Source organism: Tauraco erythrolophus, chromosome 5 (assembly GCF_009769465.1).
Source record: "Tauraco erythrolophus isolate bTauEry1 chromosome 5, bTauEry1.pri, whole genome shotgun sequence".
Classification (NCBI taxonomy): domain Eukaryota; kingdom Metazoa; phylum Chordata; class Aves; order Musophagiformes; family Musophagidae; genus Tauraco; species Tauraco erythrolophus.
This window is the reverse complement of record NC_141469.1, coordinates 46,899,456-46,925,195: the sequence shown is the minus strand read 5'-3', so window position 1 is coordinate 46,925,195 and position 25,740 is coordinate 46,899,456. Positions and strand designations below refer to the sequence as shown.

Sequence of the window (25,740 nt, the reverse complement as noted above, 5' to 3'; positions counted from 1 at the left end):
AGCATATTTATTTCTGTTTAAACTGTATATCACAAAAATTGAGTTTCATTCTAATAGCAACAATTAGAGAGAATTTATTCTTCAATCGCAAGAAAAGGTTGGAAATAAGAATTCAAAAGAACTTCCTAATCTAGATAGAAGATTTGCTAGTGGGCCTCAAAAAGTCAGTACTATTCAAACTACCATCAGCAGATGTTGATCATTTAGACAAGCCTTTAGGATATGTGTTTATTATACAAGTTTTTTCTCCTCTTTGCCTTGTCATGAGAACATACCATTTTAAAACTGGTTTAGATGCTACATGTTTCCCTGAAGGAAAGGGTCACATCAGTAAGGCACTGCCATCAGTGCCCATCAGTAAGACAGACTCCCCTTCACACCACCCTCACCGACCCACGTGACAGCAGAGGATCCCCAGTCCAACACAAGGTCTTCTCAGAGTTCACCACTGATTCTGCACAGCTTCCTCACCTTTGGCAGTTTGCTGGAAAGAACGAGTATTTATCGCACATTGTGCAAAATGCAGCACAGAACGAGCCGGGCCATGGATACTACAAGCAAAAGACACTGACGTAGTCAGCCCACGCTATGAACGGCACTTAAACAGAACGGGATTTTGAAACAAGACAGTAAAATGTGACGGTCAGTAAGACATAAGAGAGTCTAGTCAAGACAATGAGAATTGTGTCTCTTGGTTTGGTACATGATGGCAACTACCATGAACTGCAAAACCTGGATTTCTAGAGAGTTCTTGGGGAGCTAAGTGATTCTGGTTCATATCTACCAATGATATAGGCACATGTAAGTGACATTCTAGAAGTGAAAGCTAGACTTCCAGATTAGAAGCTTGAGATTTAAAGCCTTAATGGAAGTTTTGCCTTGACTAAAGGCTCCACCTTAACCAAAACGAATCAGCTTGTTAGAAGTAAAATAAAAAATCAGGAATTTGCATGAATACTTAAGTGAAGAGCAGGTAAAATACTAAAAAGAAATGAAGAGTAAAGAAATGAAACTATTGTTGCATCAAGTAGTAATGGTGCCCAATAAAATTAGATTTACAGAGCAAAATGGTATGACAACCTGATGTCACAGTGTTTGCACCTGGGGAGGTTTCCTCTGGGCCATATCTAGCCTGTTCCTATGGAACGATTGGCTTTTAGCAGGTAGACTGCATCTTCCAAAGGACACTACTTTTTAAATTTCACCTGAAAGGAATCCAGTTCGTACACTCCAACACCACTCTCTGATGTGAATCAAAGTGCGATAAGCAGAAAAAACAGAGATTCACTTCAGAAGTACACTCTCAATCTAAATTAAAAATGCCAATGTATGCATTATGCCAGCAACACAAGCATAAGTACTAAATCAAAAGGATATCTTTCCTCAGTAAGGCTATGATAACAAATTACTAGAAAACTGAGAGTAGCAAGAGTGCAGTTGCAATCAGCATGACGCGGATATATTGCATACAAACTCATTATGCTCTTTCTTAATATGACAGATTTTTTCTCTAACATTTTAATGAAGTAGATTGAGTTTATTTCCAATAAGGAGTGCCTTGAGTATAACACATTTTTCTGACTATCCTCAATATCTTACTGTGAGTTCAGCTTTTACTGTCTCAGATTCCATACATGCTGATCAGTTTGTCTTCTTTTCCAGGTATGTTCACCAGAGATAGTATCTCTTCCTACAAAGTTCTCACATTGTATAAGCACCTCACCAGAAGAGAAGAGTTTTTAAAGAAAACAACAAAGAAAATAATTTAAACCCATCTTAGTACATACCCTGGTAAGCTGATTTCGTTTCTCTTCTGACCATGACGATCAAAAATTTTCACAGCACGATCACCTCTAAAAGAGATTAACATATAGAATAATTCCCTTTCTTCATCAGTGATTTCTATGGACAAATGTAATAAATATTTGTAATCTTACCCTGTTACAGCAAGGAAATTTCCCAAAGTTTTCTGCCAAGCAAACTGCACAGGGGAACCAGACCAAGCTTTTTCTGATAGACTGAATACTTGCTGGAAGACAAAAAAAAGTGGGAAATTACATATCTTAACATCATAAGCACAGAACAATAAACAACTTCCTAACAGGTTAGCAACTGTGAGTACTGTGGAAGAAAAAACCTTCACCTTCAAACTCAACTTCTAGGTGATCCTAATGCACTTAAGTACTAAAACTCCACAGAAAAATCTTTTGGTTTGTACTGGACAAATTGAAGTTTCTGGTGCTGGGTGTCTGCACTGAAAACTACTGTGACTCCTGCCACTATTATTTTATTCTCTTACAGAGTTACTGGGATAAAAAAAATTGCAAGAGATTCTCACCTTCACACAATGTTTAGTTCTCTAAATCTCATGGAAAAGTCTGGGACCAGAAAGCATCCTTAGCAAGTAGGCTAACACAGAAGGCTCAACATCTATGCTTTTAGAGGTATGTAACTATTTTGTCCTCTCTAACTCGTTGGGTCTTAAAAGAAAGGCCTCAAAGCTACTCAACCATAAAAAGATACTCAGACTTTCGATCAAGAAAGTTTCTCAAATTCATTTTCCTTGTACACTACCCACAGAGATTTTTCTATAACTTGGGTGTAAGATAAAGCCCACAACTTTTTCTCACAGCTGGCTATGATGACTTTTTCCCCTCCCACATCATCAGATAAACACCAACATCTGGTGTCCACCAAACACCTGGCAGGCTTACTCAAGTCTTTGCCAAAAGTCCCCCATCCCTTCTTTTGGGTGAATGTAAACTGAGGCATTCTTCACATTGAATTTGCATTTTAACTCACAAAAAGTGTAAAGTTATGAGCACTGCATGCCACAAGTACAAAGAACATCTGAATTTATGTTTGATTTTGAAAAAAATTTAATAAAATCTGTAATAAACCAACGATAAAGAAAACCATTATCCAGCAAGCTCCAGCTCTTCACGCTCCCACTGTACAGTAACACATAAACGAAACGCCGCTAAGGGGCTTAAGCAGTAAACGTCCTTTCGGCCCCATCGTTTAATCGTTGCCCGAGGCGGGTTTCCCGCACCCCGCTCCGCTGCCAGGGCCGGCATTAAGGCGCAGTGACACGGCGGCGGCAGGCGGTACCGAGGAGGCAGGAGCCGCCGTCCGCCGGGAGCGGCTTCGGGCGACGCGGCGGGTCAGGCCAGTCGCGGGGAGAAACAGCCCGGCCGGAGTCTGAGCCTCCCGCGGCCCGTTCCCGGCAGCCAGAGCCAGGGCGGGCGGCAGGAGCGGCCTCGGTTTCCCTCAGGAAGCGCTATCCGCGGCGCCAGGCTCCCGCCTGCTGGGGGCCGACACGAGCGGGCGGTTCCCGTCGCGCCCCTCTCCCCTCCCCAGGCCACGGGCACCGCCCGCCCCTGGCGGGCCCGGCTCGACGCCCCTGACTCGGATCGTGCAGCGCGGAGCGTCAACCACGGACTCGCTCGCTCGCTCGCCCGCCCGCCTCCGGCCCCCTCGGCGCCCCAGGGCCGAGGCTCGCCGGCGGCGCCCCGCCACCCGCCCGCGCCTACGGCGGCCGAAGGGACCCACCTTCATCGCGCCCCCCGCTCGCGACGCAGCACCCCCCGCGCATGCGCCGTGCCCGTCCTCTCCGCCCGCACCGGCGAGCGCGCGCGCCGGGCCCCGCCCGCCCGCGGCGTCGCTGTCGCCCCGGAGACGGCGAAGGCGGACGAAGCCGGGGGGAGGGCGGGGCCTCGCCCCGCATCCAATGGCGGGGCGCGCTCGGGGCGCCGGGCCGCAGCAGGCCCCGCCCTCCGGCGGCGGCCGGACACGGGCAGGGCGGCTGCGCGCCGCCACGGTCCGCAGCGAAGGCGAGTGCCGCCGGGTGCGCTTGTGTCTCAAGTAGCGAACGGGAAAGATGGCTTTTCTCAACCCAGACGTTCGACACGACGTTTCTTAACGAGACCTGTGAAGCCGCAGCTACAGGGACACGAAAGGGACCGTAAGCCGGGGAAAAAAGGCGCGGACCCAACACACTGCGTTGAAGTTCAGCTGTATTCAGTTGCAAACAGGGCAGGTTTCAGCACAAAGTTCCACTGCTTCATTCTTTTTAAACAATAAATAGTTCACCGAGAGCATTAACACATTTTAAATTACAAATGTACAAAGACTTTGGGTATTGGGCTCTTCAAACTTTCGAAAAACATTCAATGAGCTCACATCTTCCCATTTTCCTTACAAACACACATTACCTACTGCTTTGAAAACAAAAGGAACAAGGCACAGAAAAGCAATACAAAAAGACTTTCAGAGAACATTCAGACCGTTCAAAGCAATTCTGTGTAACAGTACAGGGCTCAAGAAACGCAAATTATAAAGTATCTGAAAAAAATTAGATAAATAAGGTAACTAATTTGATACAATCCTGCGAGGCACACAAAACTCTCCTACAAGATGTTGAACATGCTTAAATGGTGGCAGTTAAGCATCTTGCAGGATTGGGCCCTTTACGTTTTGAAGTAACGTTACTGGAAAGATAGACAATTGTTTCATTTCATCTTACAAAATTATACTTTTCAAATTAGTGCAAAGCCTCATGTAAAAAACATAATTAGTCTTTAGATGTAATGGAATGCTTCAAAAATTCCAAAGTGCAAATATTAAACAATTGGTTAACTTTCAATCACACTTCAGAATTCTTCCAATAACTCCTCATGCTTATAGATTTTTCCTTAAAAACAGCAAAGTAAATATACGAATCAAAACAGAGAAAAAGGTATGATGATCTCACGTAAAAACTTTGAAAATCCAAAAAGTACACCGTATGTCAAAAACCTGCGGCAGAAATTATTAAATAGCAGATTTCGGTTAGCATAGTTAGACAATAATTAAAATAAGGCTTTGGTTAAATAAAACGCTTGCTAAACTAGGAATGATGATAAAAGTGCAAAAGATTCACCAAATACACAACTTCATTTCCAAGGCAGGCATTACGCCTGCCATTTTCCTTTGTTTGCATTGGTTTGGCAGCCTGCATTGTAACAGCTCAGATACCTACAGCCAAACGTTTATTATAGGCAAATTAAATATATGGGGTCCAATCCTATGATTTGTTTTCACCCACGGATAGACACAAGGAAGTATATCCATTTATAGCATCATTCCTCTGCCTGTTTGAGGGATCAAGGCCCTGGATCTGTAACATTTGATTATTATAGTGAGTTCACTCATTTCTTCGCACTTCCAAAACAGAAGTCCTCTGCTGGCAACTGGCTGGTTGAAGCTGATTTTCTTGCAAATAGAATTCTTGTAACTTATGGGTAACAAAGATGATTTTTTTAAAAAGTGCTTAATATTGGTCTGTAAGAACAACATGTACATGTTGGCTTCAGACCAAACACTTTGCCGTGGTAGATATCCTGCACCTCATGTTTATTGGTGCACTGGTAGTTTGCTTGAAGAATAAAGAAATCCTCTGAGTCTATAGAGGAGAATGTCACCTTCATAGAGAAAATAATTCACAGTTTTACAGTCACAACACATGCTCCAGCTCTTCCTAAGCACAACGGTGCAACCTGTAAGCAAAAAAAATCACAAAAAAACACCATCCATGAGATAAATGCAGTCGGCTTTAAGTATTGTTATTTCCTAGAACTAAGTGTTTAGTTTATGCTTGTAGTAATAGTTATTCAGCTGCAGCAGAGTGGCAATATCACCCACACACTGTAAGCATAACTTAAAAAAATACCAAATTGGTCCAAAACTTGGATAAAAACCCACAGAAAATGTGAAGATATTTTATATGATAGAGTGAAGCACTTTGAAAGCAATAGCAAACACCAAGAATATGAAACCATTCTTACTGATAATGTCAATTACTTGGTATTACAGGAAAAAGAATCCTTTGTTATGGTACAAACTGGACACCTGAGCTCAACAGTCTGATGACTGAGTAATGGTTGGCAAAATAATGCATTTTTCTCTCAAGCAGAAAATGCCAAACATGTCAGGGGCAACTTCGCCTTTTTACTTGAATATTTGATAAAATCCTGTTAAGAGATTTTATCAAAAATAAAAGCCTCTGTTCTTTTTTTTTAAACAGAAGTTTAAACTTCTGGCAAGGCAAGACTCTTTTCTGCTGAGATTCTGTTGGACTTGAAAGGGGAAAGTAGTTTCTAACACTCACCTTAGCTTCCCCTTTTAAAACTTCATAGTATTGCAGTGCGTGTGAAGAGCACGCTACGTGCTACAGAGATTATCCTGAAGACAAAAAAGGGTGTTTATGCTGACTCCCCTATTTCTTTTTTTCCTGGAAACAACAGGCTTATCCTGAGCTGTCTGTAACTCTGACAACCTTCAGTTGAGAAAATTTCACTACCCTCTTTTGAGTTGTGTGTGGATGAAGTGGTGGCAGACTGCTGACGTAAGAGAGGAGGGAGGTACACAGACGCTTCCAAATCCCTCTAGGAAGGGTTCAGAACTGTCCTATATACTGGGATCACGGGATTCAGTGAGATATAGAGGGTCAAGGCTAAGGATACAAAGGTAGATGCAGATGGTCACCACCTAGACAACATGCAAGATTCATTCAGATGCAGTGGTGAGAAGCACTGTTTCTCTCCTCTGGTACACTTTTTTTTTCCTTTAGCAGGCCAAGTAGCACTATGGGTTATCCTTACCAGTACTGCCACTCAAGGCCCCAAGCTCTGATAAGCCTCCTAGATGACTTATGTTTAAGATCTTGCAGCAGTATAAAGTGGGGGGAAATGAACAGCTCAGTTTTCTGCATTACAAAGATTTTGATAGAGAACAGTTCAGTTCTCTTTGAATTAGCAATTTGGGGCTGTTACCGGGAAAGCATATTCAGGAGGTCAGAATTCAGCTGCCTAAATACTAATGCTATTCTAGATGACCTTGGACATTCATCGTGGCCTACAACTGGACTACAGAAGGGCCTTGCTATCCCACAGATTCTGTGCTGTGTCTGCCAGCCTTCTGTAGATGCTTTAGGGTATCTCAAATGGCAGTAGACACCAAAGGACAGCCTGCTCAGGACGTCCTTGTGTGTGCTCTTGCCACAGAAAGGCACATTCCTGGAGCTATAAAAAAAGTAAAAGTAACCAAGCTTTGAATTGACAGTGATGGTTTCTGATCATTAATTGAAGATTTTCTTTTTTTTTTTTTTTAGATATGTGAAAAGAAATGGGAAAAGGATTCCTGAAAGTTGCACACACTGTGCATAGCATTCACATCAGGAAGGGATCATCTATGAAAAGATGACCAAAACCTTGAAGAAATTGATAAACTTGCTGAGAGACACACTAGAGCTAAAACTAATCTACATCCATAATTTATCTTCAGAATAGGAAGTCATATAAACAGAACCCTTTATGACAGTTTGGGGAATGTCAACACATTTTATTAACGGTAGTTGAAATTGTCAAAGGAAAATAGCTATACTATTGCCAAAGAAAGAAGGGCAGTTTGTTAGAAGTTAACCACTGTCTGTTCAAGATAAATCATCTTGAGGTGGTAGTCAAAGGAAAAAAAAAAGGAGGCAACAGACTAGCAAGAAAGTGCTTCTTAGAGAAGGAGTATTTGAATTCTCCTTGTAAAGAGAGGCATACTTGAAATAAAAACAAGATAAATAGCAGTGTATAGTCCGATCAGAAACTATACCTGTGTCCACTCATTTGTCTGGGGATCGTAAGACTCCACTGTATTAAGGTATGTTTGACCATCATATCCTCCAACAGCATACAACTTGTCACCCAGAAGACATACTCCCACTGCATCTCTGCTAATGCTCATAGAGGCCACAGCAGTCCACATATCTGTTTTTGGATCATACCTAAAAGATAATTTGTGTTATGCTCTAAAACTGTTGCCAAAATTCAATAGAAAAAAACGTACTGGATTTTATGCTATCAAGGTATTAGAAAACAGGTATTATTAGGACAGCACAGATCTGGATGTGTTCTGGTTTTGACTGGGACAGAGTTAGTTTTTTCTCTTTAGCAGCTAGAAGAGCTCTGTGTTTTGGTTTTAGTCTGTGATTCGTTATGAGAAGAACATTGACAGTGCACTGATGTTTATAGCTGGCACTGAGACCTCAAGGACTTTCCAGCTTGCCGTGTTTTTGCGAGTGTGCAGGAGCACAACAGGTTAGGGGGAGCATGGCTGGGACAAAGGGTCCACAACTCTCCTTATGATTTGAACTTAGACTTAGGACTGAGGGCTAAATTGGTCAATGAAGTATTCCATATCATGCAATGTCATGCCCAGTATATAGATAAGGTTGACTGAAAAGAAGGGCTTTTGTTCTTCCAGGAACTCTCTTCAGAGGGTTGGTTGTCTGACTCTTTGCTATCTCTCACTCATTCTCTCTTCGGGCCTCTCGCTTGTCTGAGATTGCGATGTCGGGACTTCTCTGTTTCAGAATCCTTTACAAGAATATGATAGGTGTTGGTCATCCGGTGGTGAGCAATTACACTGTGCATCACTTGTTGGCATATATTATTCTAATTATACATACATATATATAGTCATGTGTTATTATTATCACTATCACTTTTAATATTATATTATTACGTTTTTCTTATCTGAACTCATGAGCCTCTTCCTCATCCCCTGGGGGCGGAGGAGGGGGAGCAAGCTGTTGTCTGGCCCTTAGTTGCTGGCCGGGCTAAACCAGGACAGGGTGTTAATTTCAAAGGACTTTTTCCGCCAGATACTCTCTTTGAAAATGTTTCTTTAGTCATCCGGTAACAGTCAGTACCAGGTATGTACTTCATGCTGCTTTCCATATAGAGTGATACATACATATACATACAGCTGTTCATACTACAGTTCTTATTGTATATCTAAACAGATATACAATACCACTCCAGAAACAGTTCTGCTGCTAAACTGTAGTAGATCGAGCAAGTGCTCGCTCTAAGTGATTACCACATGTCAAAGCACAGGCTGTTAAAGCTGAGTGTGGTACTAAACAGAGTTACTTGCCATGAAAGATTACCATTTAAAAACAAAACAAAACCCCCAAAAATGTTTGAGGAAATCCTGGAGGAAACACAAAATCCTTAAGGCAATTTACAGCACTTCTTTAATCATAACTCCATATAATCAGAAGCATCAGCACAGTAAAAGACAGATGCTTTAATGAAAAACATTAAATGTGATTCTAGAATAATATCAACGTTCTTTACAAGTCAAACAGAGAACTACATCGGAGAGTTTATGCTACTCTTATGTCAAGGAACATATTTTAACCTGACTGAACGAGACAATGTTAAGATTACAGATGCTTCCAGCAGAACTGATATAACCACAGAGCTCTGAAGGGCTCTAAAGAACTATACAAAGAAAATATTTATTTGGCTAAGAGACCATCCTGAGATCACACTTGCTAAAAGCAAGCTTGGGAGATACTAGCCTTAATTTTTTTTTCACAAACAGCATGAACATAATGAGCTCTAAGAATTTTACCTGTAGTTCTCTAGACAAAGTACTACAGAAATGCATACAAACATAATCATAACATGATAATACTGCCTGAAGCACATCCTGCTAACAGAAGTAAAATGTAGCGAAAGAGGGTGATTAGTAAGCTACACAGAGAATTTACTTTTCAATTTATTTTATAATTAATTTCTAAACCAATGTATTTATCTGAGAAAAGCAACTTTTATTGCAGAATATAGTAGTAAACAAATACGCAGAAACTTAGTGTGGTTTTATGAAACTGGTAACTTTTCAGAGGAATTATTTCCATGAATTTCAGTTTCATCTCACTTAAAGAGCAAGGACAAAATGCGTTACAAAACGATTCCCATTTATTGAAGTCATGTATTCTGTAACTATGTTTCAAAGAATATTGATGCAGAAAAAGAGATGGACCTATTGCTTTCTCTTGGGCTTCTAATTATCTGTATTCCTCTAAAAATTTTGTATTTGCTAAGATGTAGCTTCCTATCTGCAAACCTTTCTGGGGTCTTTTTAGTGCAACTTCCATATATTAAGTGGTATGGACCATACTTTGTATTTTGGGGTCTATTAGGAGACTGAAAGTTTGAAAATTACAGCTCAGTTTTGTGGAGTTTTTTTTTGTTTGATTTGGGGTTCTTTTGTGCGTTTGGGTTTTGTTGGTTGGTTGTTTGGTTGTTGTTTTTTTTTTTTTTCAGTAGACAGTGAATCAGATCTCCCAGCATAAAGATTTTTAGTAAAAGGAGAAGGATGATGAAGAATCACTGTGAGTGTCGGGAGATAACAGCAAAGAAGAGAAGTTATACAATTGGGGTGGGGGGCAACGAAGAGAATTAAAGCCTATTTAATAAATACTTGAAATGCCAGCCAAGACTTAATGAAGTACATTATGAGGTATTTACTGTCATTTTTAATTGTTTTATGGATCACACGTGCTTCTGTAATTTGTAATACAGTCATTCATTAATAACTTTATGTAAAGACATACCGACTTTGGAATGACTGAATTACATGCCAGTTTCCCAGTGTCATCAGGGGATACAAGAAAGAATAGGATATTTAAGGATCCACAAACTCTGACTGTTAATTCCTTTAACAGTTATAGTATGAACTGATGCAGAGTCCTCTTGTGAAAGAAGTTCTGTTCCGTTTTAAAAAGCATTCAATTCCAAGTTGTTATCACTAATTAATCACAATTCATTCAATGAGATTGTTAGAAAAAAATCATTTTCTAGATGAAGTGCATTAAAGAGAATTCGCTTTAAATCATCTCTCTTGGCAACATTTTGAATCATAACTCACAGTATGTTTTTATACATGTTTCCCTGGTGATGCTAAAAATAACACAGCTATTTTATTGGGTTTCTACTTACAGCTCTTTCCATAAATCATGCTACAGACTAGCACTTTTAGAATTACTAACAGGATATGCCTTCATCAGGATATTACCTTTCTACGCAGTCTGACAGCCTGGATGTTAAGTTTGATGCTGGGGCATCGTGACCACCTATTGCATACAAGAACCCATTCCAGGTGGTTACACCTACACCACCTCTTCTTTTTGACATCTGAGCACAGAGGGTCCATTTGTTTGTATGAGGATCAAAACATTCTACTGACTTAAGACAAGAACTTCCATCTCGACCACCAACTGCATAAAGCCTACAAAGTAAAAAAAAATAAAATAAGTAAACGAATATTGTCTGAACAAGACAAAGTTTCCAGTGATGTATGAAGGACTTTCAGGTTTGTTAAAAAGGAGAGTTTAGAATGAGACTTTCAACTTTCAATAGAATGTTCTGCTGCAAAAACTCAGATAAGCTTTCGCTCCAATCTTTTCCTATTCTCATGATCAATGCATAGTAACAATAATTTACAGAAAATTGATTATATGAAGGCCAGGTTGGATGAAGCTTTCAGCAACCTGATGTAGTTGAAGGTATCCCTGCCCATGGCAAGGGGGTTGGAACTAGATGATCTTTAAAGTCCCTTCCAACCAAAACCATTCTATGATTCTATGACTCTAACACAGCATTTATATTCCAAACTATGCACATAGCTAACATTTTCAAAATTACTTATGTGACTTGACAGACAAAGACCTATTTCTAGCAGGGTCAGAGGGACAAATTCAGAACTGGACCTGTGCATGCAACAATTCTGCCCTGCCTCATCTTAGGCATTCAAGTATTTTTCTGGACCTGGGCTTCAGTTTATGAATGACAGCAACGTTAAGTGCCTCACACCCACTAGGTGGCCTAGTTGGCTCAATTCTAACAAAAAGGTTTCTAGCATTTGGTATTAACATGAGATTTCAACTTTTTGGAAAGGCTAGAAGGAAAAGATTGGTTTTAGGAGCACTCCATCACTGATAAATCTTTAAAAGTAATTAAATAATCAAACTTGATAAACAGTTTATGCACAGAGTTTATCAGCAATCTATGCTTAGAATCAGAAATGCCTAGCACTATTATTGGAAAGGTAGGAACTCAGAAGCCATTCTAAAAAGAAAGCAGTGCATCAGGAATAAAGTCCAGTTTGAGAGATCACCTGAAATATCATTAATGAAATCCTTTCACAGCCTAAGGCACATTATAGTATGATTAAATAATCAAATAAACATTAGATACCGTACACGACGATACTGTGAACAATTTACAACGGTTACTGTGAAGCACTGTTCAAGATATCCTCGGTTTGGGAAACACTGTTTGGTTTTTAAATATACTGACCGACAAACTTAAATACAAACATATTGTAAATATGGTATCATTTTAATATCCTTTAAAAAAATACATTTCCATGGAATTTCCTATGTTTAATAACACTACTTGTTTAAGGAAAGGAATGTACTGCAAGATACTGAAAAATCCTATTGCAGTTCAAAAAAAGTTTATGACTAAAATCAATCCTTTATGCAACATAGCATTTAAATGAAGTTCCTCACCTTACCCCCGCCAAAACTTGGCAGAATTTTGATCACTTATGCAGTGATTTCACATTTAGGACATGAAGAAAGAGATATTAACCTCTCTATATGAAGGTTTTGAGCAAATCATCTGAAATATATCAAGTTACAGATAGATATTACTAGAAAGGGCAGAAGGTAGCTGAGCTGCTCCCTCAGCTGAAATGCAATAAATTTGCATGCACTTTTAAGCTTTTTGCTATAGGCATCTAGTGTTGCTGCCTACATTAAGAGCCTAAGCAACGTTCTATAATGACAGAGAAATGTGAGGCTCTAATTCTGGTGCTTTTCACCACATCTGGGACCCTCTGCTGAATACACAGGAAGCTTCAGATCTAACTTAGGCATCTGAGACTGCAGTTCCGAGGCAGCCCAAGGCACTCTGCTTGCTGGTTGTTGGGTTGCTGTTCTTCCCTCCTTCCTGCACCCAGTGAGCATTTCCACTCATTCCTGGACTTGTTCCAGATCTCACAGGACCCTTTGTAGGTGCATTTCAGCTGTACTAATTTAGCGGGAAACTAATCTTAAAAAAAAAAAAAAGAAAGAAAGAAAGAAAATACGCGAAAAGATTTTTGCTACCTTACGGTACTCAAACAGCTCAAGGGAGATGCATCAGATAGTACATAAGCAGGAAGTGAAAATTTGTGGTCAAGAGAGTGTAAATATTCTGCCACAACCACAATACTACTCAGCAAATCAGGTTAGCTTTGTCTACTTAAGGTATTCCTGTAGCCAACCTGGCAACTATGATTTGGATAAGCCCACTACAAGGCTGATGGAAAACTGGAAGGACTGCTGGCTTTTAAGGGCTGTGTCAGCAGTATGAAGTCCAGCTGGCAGCTGGTTACTAGTGCTGTTCCTCCCAGGCTGACACTGTGGCTGGTACTGCTCAATGTCTTCAGTAATTACCTGAAAGATGTAACGGAAATCAGCTTTAGCAAGTTTACTGATTATATCAAATTAAGGGGAGTTGCTGATACGCTGGAGAGCTTGGTTACTATTCAGAGATACCTAGACAGGCTGGAAAAATGGGCTGACTGTAGTCTCATGAAGTTCAGCAAAGGCAAATGCAAAGTCCTGTACCTGGGATGGCATATTCCCTTGCAATAATACAAGCAGGAAGCTGACAGGAGAGGAAACAGCTTCACAAAAATAGACTTGGAAGTCCTGGCAGACAAGTCAGTAGTATGCCCTTGAAGTAATGACAACTGATCGCCTTTATTCAGTACATACAAGACTGCTTCTGGATACTGTGTCCAGCTTTGGGCTCTCAGTACCGGAAAGACCTTGCCATGCTGGAGCAAGTCCAGCTGATCATCACTAAGGTGATGAGGGAGCTAGAACACATGATACATGAGAGGCTGAGAGTTGCCTTTGTGCAGTCTTTAGAATTCTTGAGACAGCTAAGGAGGCATCTCACTGCTGTCTTCAGCCACCTAACGGGAGGTTATATAGAAGATAGATCATTCTCAGAGGTGAAAGGAGGAAGAAGAAAAGTCAAGTTGAAACATGGGAAATTTCAACAGGATATTAGAAGAAAAATGTACAGTACGACAGTGGTCAAACACTGGAACAGGTTGCCTAGAGAGGCTGTTGAATCTCCATCCTCAGAGATACTCAAAACTCAGATATGACCTGAGCTACCTCAGTTAGCTTTGAAACTACATCCAAACCAATTTGGATTGGATCACTCCAGAGGTCTCTTCCAATCCAAATTATTTGATGATTCTGTGATTCCAACAGATGTTTATTTTCATAATAGCTTGATTCAAGTACCACGTGCATTTTGGGATGCTGTAGAAAAATTACACTTAGTCCAAAGGAAAACAAAGAAAATTGCTCGAAGTCTAGGAATCACGGCCTAGAAATAAGACTGAAGGAGCTAAAATTACTCAGTCCTGGTGATAGAATACCGAATGAACATGTGCCTTTAAACGCAAAAGGCTCTTGCAAATAGGAAAGAAAAGATGCATTTCCATGTTCACTTTGGATAGTACAAACAATAATAATATAAATCAGCAAAAGGTGTTTAAGACTCGACACGAGGAGAACTTCAGAGATGTATTAACAGTTAGGCAGATTGCTCAGGGAAGTTATGGAAACTACCACTGGAGGTTAAGAACAAGGTCACTCTGGCTGTTTTAGATAGGATTGATTCAGCTTTGGGGTAGCAGAACAGATTAGGGAACTCCTGAGGTCACTTCCAGCCATTTCCTGTGATTGCAACATAAAATGACTTAGTTGTCTGAATACACTTTGTATTAGGAATTAGGAATATTTTCACTGAAAAACAGCTGTAGAAATTTCAGATGCCACTCCAGATTAGATTAATTCTGGCAGAGCTTACTGATTATGTAAATGCAATATTACATGAGTGCTGCTCCACAACTTTACAGTAATTTTGGAAGCTGATTGTTCAAGCTATCACAGTGTGAGGAAATCACTGGAGTCTCAGTGAAAGAGAACAACCATTTGCTCCCTTCCTGATTAAGGAGATGGTAACTACTTATTTGCCCGTAAAGATGGTATCTCAGAAGCAACACTGAGGGGCACTGTGATTCTGTCAGGAAGTTTGCTTGACCCAATATAGTATCTTTTCTATGAATTAAGAAACTTGGTCCTTAATGCTATCAAGAGGTATCTATCAAGAGCCACAATATAATAGTCATTTAGGATGGTCCTCAAATTACATTAAAATAATGAGAAAGAATAGAATAAAATAATGAGAAAGAATACAATAAAATAATGAGAGAGAAAACAGAAGTTGCCTTCACATACTTTCCATTAATATTGCTACACCAACAGTGCTCCTTGGAGTTGACATACTAGCTACAAAGTTCCACTGACGAGCCTGTGGATCCCATCTTTCTACTGTGTTCAGGTAGCTCCAGCCATCATGTCCTCCTACAGCATACATGGGACCTTCCAATACAGCTACTCCTAAAAAGACAGATATGAAAAACAATCACTTCTGGCTAAGGGTAAAAAAGATCACATTTTCCTAGTGACAGTCCAGCATGCACCAAAATATTTAAAAACAAATAAAAAGAAATTTCCTTTTAGTAGCCAATGCTGAATATAATCTGAAGAAGAAAGATGTTCAATAAGCAGTTGCCATTAAAACTAAGTTTCCATCCCCTAAACCTAATTTCTGAATGTTTCTTGACCAATCCTAAAATAGATAACCTTTTAAAAATATATAGATAACCTTTTAAAAATATGCATTCAGCCCTCACAGAACTCTACATACCAAGACCATGACGATGAGTGGACATAGGTGGCATTACACTCCAAGTTTTTGTTCTAGGGTTGTAGCACTCCACAGTATTCAATGTTTTCAGTCCATCTCTGCCACCAACAACATACAATTTATCATCTAATACTGCAACTCCAAACTGTAATCTTCGTCCATTCATGTTTGCAACAGGAGTCCACATGTTGGTACGAAGTTCATACTTTTCAATGCTTGTAGCTCCTGAACGACAACAACATGCAAGTTACAGGAGAAAAAAAAAAGTCTGAATTATTAGGGTAGTTTTTAGTTCAGCAGTGTGCTGATCCCACAAGACAGCATGACATCCTGCAGCATGTTCTCAGTCCTACGTATACAAATAGTCTTTTTTGACTTCCTCAGAAATTAACTGCACCATTATAAAGGAGGGCTTTCTCAGTGCTTTCCAAGACAAAATCAGGATTTCTAACTGCTTTGCAGAATTGAGCCTTTAGAAATATACGTTAAGAGTATAAAATAACCCTTGTGAAACGCAATTATATTATGAAATAAACTGTTTTGTAATATCAGAAAAAAAATCTGAAAGTATGTGACACGAAGTACTAACAGTTCTAACTTTAAAATAACAAGTGAAAAAACCCCACTTCCTCTGCCGCAACTTTTTAACTCACCAGATTCCTTCTAACTACCATTAAACAGTATGAAAGTTTCCATAAAAAAAAAATCCAAGTAGCTCTGACAGAACCATTTAATAATTAGTCAAAAGCTTTTTTTTTTTTTAATGCATGTGGAGGTAACCTTTATGACTTTTCTGTCATTTTCTTCCTTTTCCAAATTACTTCCCACTCAAGTAAATAAAGCTTAGTTTTCACTCAATCCAACATTTCGCTACTCAGAAATCAGAAACTCCCTTGATAATTTCAATCAGTACAACTCTAACTTCCAGAATGTTTACAGTATTAATCAAAGCTACATTGCTTTTTTTTAACGTAATAAACAGTGCACATTTAAGATGTTCCATGTTCTATACTGCAGAATCTTTGAATTTAGAATTATCATGTTGTAAAAACACCTATCAAACATTCGTTTAAAAGAACTAAAACAGCTCATCAACTAATCATTATATAAGCCAATACCTTTTGTTGCATCCATTCCTCCAACTGCAAACAACACGCCCACTGTAGATTTTCTAGGTTTGGTGCGAGGACTTTGCAACATAGGTCGTCTCTCTGGCAACAGATGGTACTTCATTGCTTCCATAATGAGTTTTTGACATTCAATGTCATCCCTAAAGAGTGCATTATTTTCCATATCTGCCAGAAACTGTGAAAAAGAAAGAAAAGGAAACAAGCTGTATTGCTATAAACCTCATGAAGAATAAAAACAAGATTACAAGAAAACATTTTATCCAAAGACCTCCACTCGCTGATATAAAAATCTATGTCTTTTCAAAATGGTCATATAAAAAAGGCTAGGGTAACATAAACTTGTAATAAATAAAACATTCCCATTTTAAGCTAAGCCATTAAGTACCAAAAAAAAGGCAGGCCATGTGATCTTAACGGATGATTTAAGCTTTATGGTCCAAAGGAAGAAAACAAAATCTCCTACTGTTCCAGTGCCACTACAGGTATGTTCAAGGAAATGGAATGAGGCTCTGGATACATAAAATCAATTTAACCTCATGCTCTTACTCCTAAATCTACGCAATCCAGAGATCTGTAAAAGCCGCTTCAGGCACAGGCTGAGTATTTTAATATATATTCTGTTCCTCACCCTGACAGTGACCCAGATCACAGTATATCAATTAATACAAGCCTTTGTTAAAAAAATCTTAAGATCAAGGATGCAAGCGAATTCCGTAAGTGTTAAATTTTAAATCTGACTTAAATAAAATTCAAGTTAAATAAAGACTACTAATAAAAGTTATTAAGGTTAAAGATTCTGGAGTCTTTTGCACTCCATGTTTGTCAGACTGTAGGAAAAATATATCAGTAGGTTGAGTGTCTCAACTGTAATTATTAGAAGTCTAAACAACTGGCATTTTCTGAGCTGCAAGACATGGCCTGAGTAACAGAGAAAAAAAAGCAAGTGAAGTGTCCCACTGGGACCTGGACAGTTGTCAGAATAATGAGGAAAAAGGCAAATGCCTCTGAACTGCCATCACAAAATCCAACACTTTGTGAATATTAGAAATACATGTTCACAAACCAGAATAAGATGTCATTGTTGAGCTGTTGACAGCCAACTGATAACAGGTACAAAATTGCTGGGAAATTAGTGATCAGGAGTACTGAAGGCACTAGTTATGAAATAGTTGTGCATAATATGGTGTGCATATCGCTGGCTTAAAGCTGCCTTAGGACTGGAAAGTAGCAATATGACATCCATGGAAATACAGACTGCTAAGCCTGATCATCTCTGCATCAGGTAAATCAACAGAAACTATGACAGAAAACATAATTAACATGCACTTAAATACTTAAAATACTACTTAAAATAGCAAATTAAAATGTTCTCATGTAAATTAACAGAGCAAACTTCATTTTCATTCTTTATTTTCAGTACTTCCCATTGTTTCTTCTTTTGACCCAAGGCACCAGTTACCACTTGTATCACTTCACAGGGACACTTTGTGATTATAAAATACTACACTAAAAGCCGTCTTTCAACTGCCAGCATGCAATGCTAGAAAAATTGCACACAGTTGGATAAAAAAATAATCAATGAATTACTACTCTCCTAAATTGGACATTGTCATAGTTGCATGCATGAAAATTAAGGCTTATACACAATGCGACCAATTCAGATCTCCAATATCTTTTTCTGAAAGACAGCAGCATTTAATATTTAAAGCAACACCACGTGTGCATATGTGAGTAATAAGATGCAACTCACATTTTCGCCAGTTTTTAACCCCCTCAACCTATAAAGAGGTTTTCTCATAGCACAGAGTCTCAATCTCTGAAAGCAACTTCATCTCAGTTAGGAAGAAATGCAATCTAAGATTGTTTTGGTACCCAAAAAACCTGCATGCTCTTGAAACTAAACCTACTGTATTAGAACTTTCTGAAAATATTCTTCACTCAAAGAACTTTGAGTGGGCTTACTTAAATGAAAGCAAATTTTTTATTATTTACATAGCTCTTTGCACTAAAAGCACTTGTAACTGAGCAGTTACAAACGATGTGTTAGCGTGAAATTATAGTCCTTGGAAATCTGATGAAAAGAAAGGTAGTGCAGATACTTAAGTACTAAGAATTTCTGTCTAAAATGAAGCTTAACCATCTTGTAACTCAGAAATTGCATAATCATCTTTTTCATTAATTTATCAGAGATGGAATACTTGCCATCTTACAGATTAAGAAGCTGACAAATAATAAACTTTAGCCCTTGTAAGAGCAAAAAGAGACTTAGTAAAATATTTAGGACACTGCTTGCATTAACCAAAAAGATGACAGAATGCTATGTATAAAGAGATGCATAAAAACACAACAAACAAAACTGACAATTCATTACAATTTTTTGCTTCCAGTGCTACAGTTTCACAGTATTTCCCAAAGATTTTTTTTAAAGTGTATGAATCTAATATTCGTTGCATCTCTGCTTGCAACATTATTGATTTCAGCAAGCTGTTCAATTTTCTAATTTCATTTCTTTCAAATAGCTTCAACCCTTCAACCGTAAAATTGGAAACCTTTTCATTATGTTGTATCTGCTGTCAGATTGCCTAATGGCATGTGATCATGAAGCAAAACATGATTCTGAAAACATTAAGGCTGTTTTGGGCACTTCAAACCAATTCACACAATGCATTAATGTTGCCATATTAAAATAATAGCTTTAACACTTTAATTTGTTAAATAAAGTAATAAATAAAAAGGCAACAGAAAAATATTGTATTAGAAATATAAGTATATATGTGGAGAAGACATGAAAAATTAAAGATAAACAATAAGTGAAATAGGACATTGCTTTTGTGTTTCATTCTGCTATTTTCCTAATCAGTTGATAAGTGGACATAATTTGATTGCAGTACAGTACATATTTCTGGGATAAATTCTGTACTTTCAGTTTCTAAAGATGTTTCAATTACAGTCAATTAAGTAAAAGAAATACAGCAGTGGTTACTTAGTTATCAATTACTTAAATGCTCAAGAAAAGAATGATATCCTCCAGGTCAACTGGCTTACACTGTATTATGTTTCTAGAAAAAGTGAATTACAAAGTCAAAGCCACAACTGAGAAAATCCCGCCATTGCATATATGATCATCGATATGGAAATATTAACACTAAAATCCTTGCTAGTTAATCTTACTATCCAGCAAGAGGATACCAGGTTAGAGGTAATACACAGAATGTTGTGTATGTGATTTATCACTATGAATTAATCAAACTCAGTTTTTGTTGTGTTAATGAATTCTTCTTATTATTGAGGTTCCATAAAAATCCTGTTTTCTTCATTTAATAGAGATAATTCTCAGTAACAAACTGAAAATTGTAAAGCAAAATCCCTTGACTGTATAGTAAGCGCTAAATATTACTGATGAAGGTCCAGCAAGGAAGGCTAGCACAAGAGAAGAAAGAAAAAAAAATTAAAAAAAAATCAAACCTAGTTTACATGCATGCTATTAGATAATGAACACAATGCTACGCATGACACTATCAAGAGTAGTCATTTTACAGGACTAGGAAAATTGTAATTCACAACTATTTAAACAAACTGATCTCAAGTCTTCCTCAACATTGTGTGTGAATCATAGAATGGTTTGGGTGGAAGGGACCTCAAAGATCATTTAGTTCCAACACCCCTGCCTTGTGCAGGGACACCTTCCACTAGATCAGGTTGCCCAAAGCCTCATCCAACCTGGCCTTGAACACTCCAGGGATGGGGCATCCACAGCTTCTCTGGGCAACCTGTTCAAGTGCCTCACCACCCTCAATGTAAAAAATTTCTTTCTTATATCTAATGGAAATGTCCAAGAAGGAGAAAAAGTATTAATTGGGAAGAACAAGAAGTACCCAAAGATGGTTTATCAAGAGTTAATAGAAGAAAAATCACTCCAAAAAAAATATTCAAATTTTATTTCCTAAATCTCAAGGACAGCTATAATTATAAGAAGGAAATTTAATGATCCAAATAAACTGTGCAAGTTTGTAAAGTAGAAATTTAAGGACACACCTTCTAGTGACAAACATATCCTTGATAAGCATTTTTCTAGGCAACAGAAGTGATTTTTTCCTAGCAGCTCCACCCCTTCCTATGTCCTGACTTATCTCAGGACAAGATCAGAATATGCTGCAGTTCACAAACAGACACAAACTATCATGCCTATACAACATGGTAAGCCTCATATGCAGCTCTAAATCTAAATCATTAAAAATCCTGAAGCTTTTATGATTTGTCACTATCAATATATCGATGATGTAGACATTATGCCCACTGTAACCATGGTATAAACTAGAGAAGAATTGAACTATTACTTGTGGAGCAAGCAGAGGCAGTCTGATGTAAGCCAGGAGTTTACTGAGATCTTTCCTTCTCTGTTCCAAATCATGTCGAACCCACGTAAGTAGTGCATTCAGTATAGTTTCTTCATTAGGAATATTCATGTCATCACTTGCTAAAAGCTTTGCAATTTCAGAGGCTGGCAATAATAGAATTCCTGGTTTCTAATTACTTCCATGAAGTTTTCCTGAAAAGAAAATTATTTTAATACAGGTGACATCACACTTTGAAGACATTTTATGGAACTTCTACTGTATCTTCCCCTCTTTTCCTCCCTTCACACCATCTCTTAGTTGTACCAGTAAATACCACTGGAGAACTGACCTGGGAGGGAAAAAAAAAAAAAGTAAAATAAAATGTACTGAGTTATTTTGATTCCTGATCATTTTCCCAACTCTATTATTCAGTCCCATAGATAGATGTGCTGAAACAACTAGGGAGGAAGTATAAGGACAGATATGAGCAATGGGTTGTGGGAGGTTACTACCTTGGCACTGAAGAAATACTTTCTGAACACTGTTTTTTTTAAAAAAAAAAAGGTGCAGTTTGTTCCTGTTGACAATGTAGAATACAATGGAAGATGCTTTGTCAAGCAAAGAGCACAACATGCTACAGCTACTGGACACATCTGTAACTGTTTTCATTACTGCCAGATTAAACTATGGCATTAAGTTTTAGAGGAAATAAACAACAGTAACAATTTTATTGTTGATTTTAAATAGATTATTTTAAGTTTATTTTACTATTTTGTAGGTTTTTATACAGCTGATCTGATTGACTGGGGAGTAAAACACACAAGAATCCACAATATTGTACACACCTTGCTTTATTAACAATATTTACTTTGATAGGATTCAATTTTCTAACTTTCATCCTGTTGTTTCCAGCAACAAATCCTTATTTCAAATTAGGAAAGTCACAATATGTAACATTTCCGATACTGATATCCTGTTACTTCATAATATTAGGACTTGCAGAATATTCTGTAAAGATTCTGATTAACTTAGGCAGAAATAGCAGAAAAGTAGTAGAAACACAACACGCACTATGAACTCACAGTGAGAAACGTGAATGTAACAGAAAGGGTGAGATCATGTCTATCCTTTTCCCCATACACCGTTAAAAGGCAGCAAAGGAAAAGAAAGTAAAAGCAGTCTACGCATCACAACATGTTCTCATATTTTGGTAGCTCAAAACCCAGTTAACCTCGTACTCCAAACAGAGTAACTTCATGACAATAAAACAGTATTACAATCAATGCAGTGAACGCACTGATGATTGCTGGATAGCTAGCCAACAGGATGTTGGTTTTGCTTCCCATCACACGCACCTCCAGAACACCTGGAGAATAAACTGCATTAGATCCACAGACAGGGAAGTCTAACTGGGCCTACGATAAAAGTCGGCCTTACTTAGTATCTTGCTTAACCATTTAGAAAAAGAATTGCACGCTAATGAAAAAACTCTGGATTAGAAGCACATACATGTTGAGAAAAAAAATAGGATTTTAGGTCAAAAAAAACAAGGAGAAACTTGGGAGCAGAAGCAGGACCTGCACTGCAAAAACAGGTATGAATTCAGAATACAAAACAGCAACAATAACATACAGTAGTTGGGCATTGCAAATGCAAAAGACATCATGACAACAAAGTGAAAAAGTAACACTTCTTCCTTTTCATCGCTTAGTCTAATAATTTCAAAGCTATACCTCAGTACTCCTCCAAAAATATTGACTCATTAAAGAATGTTGAGGCAAAGAGGAAAAAACTAATAAGGAGTAAACCAGTCAACCTTACATGAAAGCCACACATAGGTAAGATGGCAACAAGATGTCTAAAGGGAAAGATCAAAGTGACTCCATAGGTAACTAAGGAGTTGAAATTAGGAAAAGAATTGAAAGTGTTATCTGTGCACATAACTGTAGTCCTAGGTAGAATTTGGAAAGGAAAATTTACATTTAATATCTGGAAAGCTTTCCTACTAGAGAGATCCAATTGGCTACACAAAAGTAATGCTTCCAAGCGAAAACTGTGATAGATTAGAAGGGAGATAGAACCGTCTTTTCCTCTTTAGTCAGTTTAACTCTCTGTATTACAAAACAAAAGTTAAGAAAATGAGCAAACATAGGAATTGAAAACAGTGAAGGATTGTACCAATATTCAGTAGCACTACACATGCACTGTTATTTATTTTACTCTGATATTGAATGCTTAGGAGTAAAATTGAAGCTGAAAAACAATCAAAGTTATTTCCAGAGTTTTAACATGCAGTTCACAGAAATTCACATTCCACTGAGTTCATTTTTTTCCACTGCTGTTTTTTTCGTTGATTCTCTGTCCTAGAAAGTAATGCAAGCAGGAGCTGTGCTTTTAGTTTTGCTGAATAAACTGGCAGTGAGCACTGACAGAGAAAAGCCAACACTTACTACCTTAAACTTTCCATATTGTCTATCCAGATCACAAGAAGAGGAAGGGGAAAGCACCTGCATGGAAAGTTTCCTTTGTCTCTGAAGGCACGACAAGCTGATCTTGCATAAGTCAGTCAAGGATCTTCTTTGGAAAGCTTTTTCCAACTGGATTGAATCACTTCAACAGCTGTTGTGTGTAAAAAGCCTGATTTCCTTCTTGTTGCTTGCAGACAACTGCTTTCTGATGGGAACAGAATTCAACTTCCTCTTGCTCCACTCTATTTTAAAGCAGAGACTCCTTTGAGCAGAGTATCAAAGCATTCCACTGGGAATACAGCCACTCTTTGGCCTACATCTGGTTTTTTTATGATCTGAATCTGACAATTCCTCTTCCTCTACAGACAGAGATTCTGAAGACAAAAAGGAGGAGCCAGTGTATCTCCTAGCATTCTTAAACTCCTCATTAGCCTTTTCTTTCCTTCTTCTTATGGAACTCTCTGTGGAAGACAGGATATTTCAGAGAACAAACGGTCTGTAGTTTCAGTCCCTTGCTTTCTGGTCCTGAAAGTAATAAAAGAGTTTCCCACCCCCAAAATTAGATCCTCAAAATGCTTGAAACTTCATTGAATGAATAGCTGAGGTTTATGTATCAGCTAAAGCAGGGACACGCAGTCCCCATGCTCAATGCTGTGCATTGCTCGTTCACATTGTAACCTTAAATTCACCCTTCAGCAACGCAGAGTGAGTAATACGGTATTCTCAACCTCAGGTCTGTCTTGGTACAGAGTACAAAATTATTAGGAGCACATAAAAGATAAGAGGTCATGATACTTATTTCTGAGAGGTACTTAATCCCCACAGCGGGACCCAGTGAGATGGTTTGGCTCCCTCTACACTGTGTCAGAAGGGTCAGAACCTCAGGGAGCATCCCCACATCTGCAGGTGGAGAAGGACAGTACCCTGAGGTGGCCCAACAGGCAGCTCTAATCACAGGGCTCTGTTAAAGCCTGAAAAAAAAAAAAAAAGCAAGAGGTGCTTGACTTAACAAGATCTGAATGAACAAACGGGATGTAATTTTGTCTAATGGCTGCTTCAGTCAGCTGGTCAACTGAGGTATGAGTTCACCAAGGACTGAGCTAGCTGACCTCCTGGTAAACTATTAATAATCAGGACATATGTCAGATAGCAGCTACTTTACTTTCAGTCAGCTTGAACTGCTGTGTTAAGTGATAAACCAACCTAATGCTTTCAGGCGTGCCCAGGGTTTGTTTAAAGTACAACTATTGTAGCTTGACTCTTCTCTGCATGGTTTCTGGGTTCCAAACAAGCTGGGCAGTGTTAGGGCAGAAACCTATTTAGTCCTTGCCCAGGCAGTACTGATCTATTGTGCTAGGCAGAATTGAGGGAGTTCGAAAGAGAGAAATATGTTGGGTTTTCACAGGTGAAAAGAAGTGAATGAGTACTATTCGAAGTCAGATAATTACTGAGGCAGGATATTTTGGACTGCAATTTCGGGTGCAAGAATATAAAATCCTTGGTTTAGGCACTAACACAAACTTTGGGTCTTGGCTCTTTGTGAACCAAAAAATACTGAAATTTCTCCCCTTTTCATGCTGCCCCCTACCAAAAGAACAAACTGTCCTGGCTGTTGCAAGAAAAAAGACAAATTATACCTCTTTGCTTCCTCCCCCCAAATCATAAACTCCATATTGCAGTGATTTTTTTGTTACCTAACTCCTGCCTTACAACAGAAAGTCAATTTAAGTGTCCCATGTCTATTCTTCTGCAAAACTCCTAGCTTCTATGCTTGGCCTCAATCCGTTTCTCTAGTCTCTCCAAGTTTTTCCTTCTTATAAACAGAATTGGCTGCCCTCAGAAATCATGGAAACTCCAAAATTAACTTTATCTGAATCTTTTAACATTTGATCACTGCTCATGTAGTTCTGAAGACTTCTGATAAAAATTAACATGACCTTTCACTCTGCTTTAAGTGTGGAAAGCTTAGCAACAATTACAAAGCTATCTACACAGGGAGTGACTCAGCACTATCATGTATAATGTTCAGAATGTCTTTCTATTTTTGTAATTAAGAAAGTTAAAATCTGGCTACTGAAGAAGCTACTGACACTTAACTAGAACACCTCACTACTCACCACGGATAGTTCAAGTTCGGAAA

General features: G+C 38.6%; 1 protein-coding gene across 1 annotated transcript in view; it reads right to left on the bottom strand.

The window, feature by feature from the left end:
* Positions 1 to 5,461: 5,461 nt before the first annotated feature.
* Positions 5,462 to 25,740, bottom strand: part of KLHL5 (kelch like family member 5) — a 40,827-nt gene continuing 20,548 nt past the window's right edge. Inside the window, 8 exon segments of the mRNA XM_086611671.1 lie at positions 5,462 to 5,537; positions 7,642 to 7,813; positions 10,897 to 11,109; positions 15,190 to 15,355; positions 15,666 to 15,890; positions 16,784 to 16,970; positions 21,133 to 21,308; positions 21,311 to 21,344. Of these exon segments, the coding sequence (XP_086467797.1) occupies positions 5,481 to 5,537; positions 7,642 to 7,813; positions 10,897 to 11,109; positions 15,190 to 15,355; positions 15,666 to 15,890; positions 16,784 to 16,970; positions 21,133 to 21,308; positions 21,311 to 21,344 (1,230 nt within the window). The 3' untranslated portion in view covers positions 5,462 to 5,480.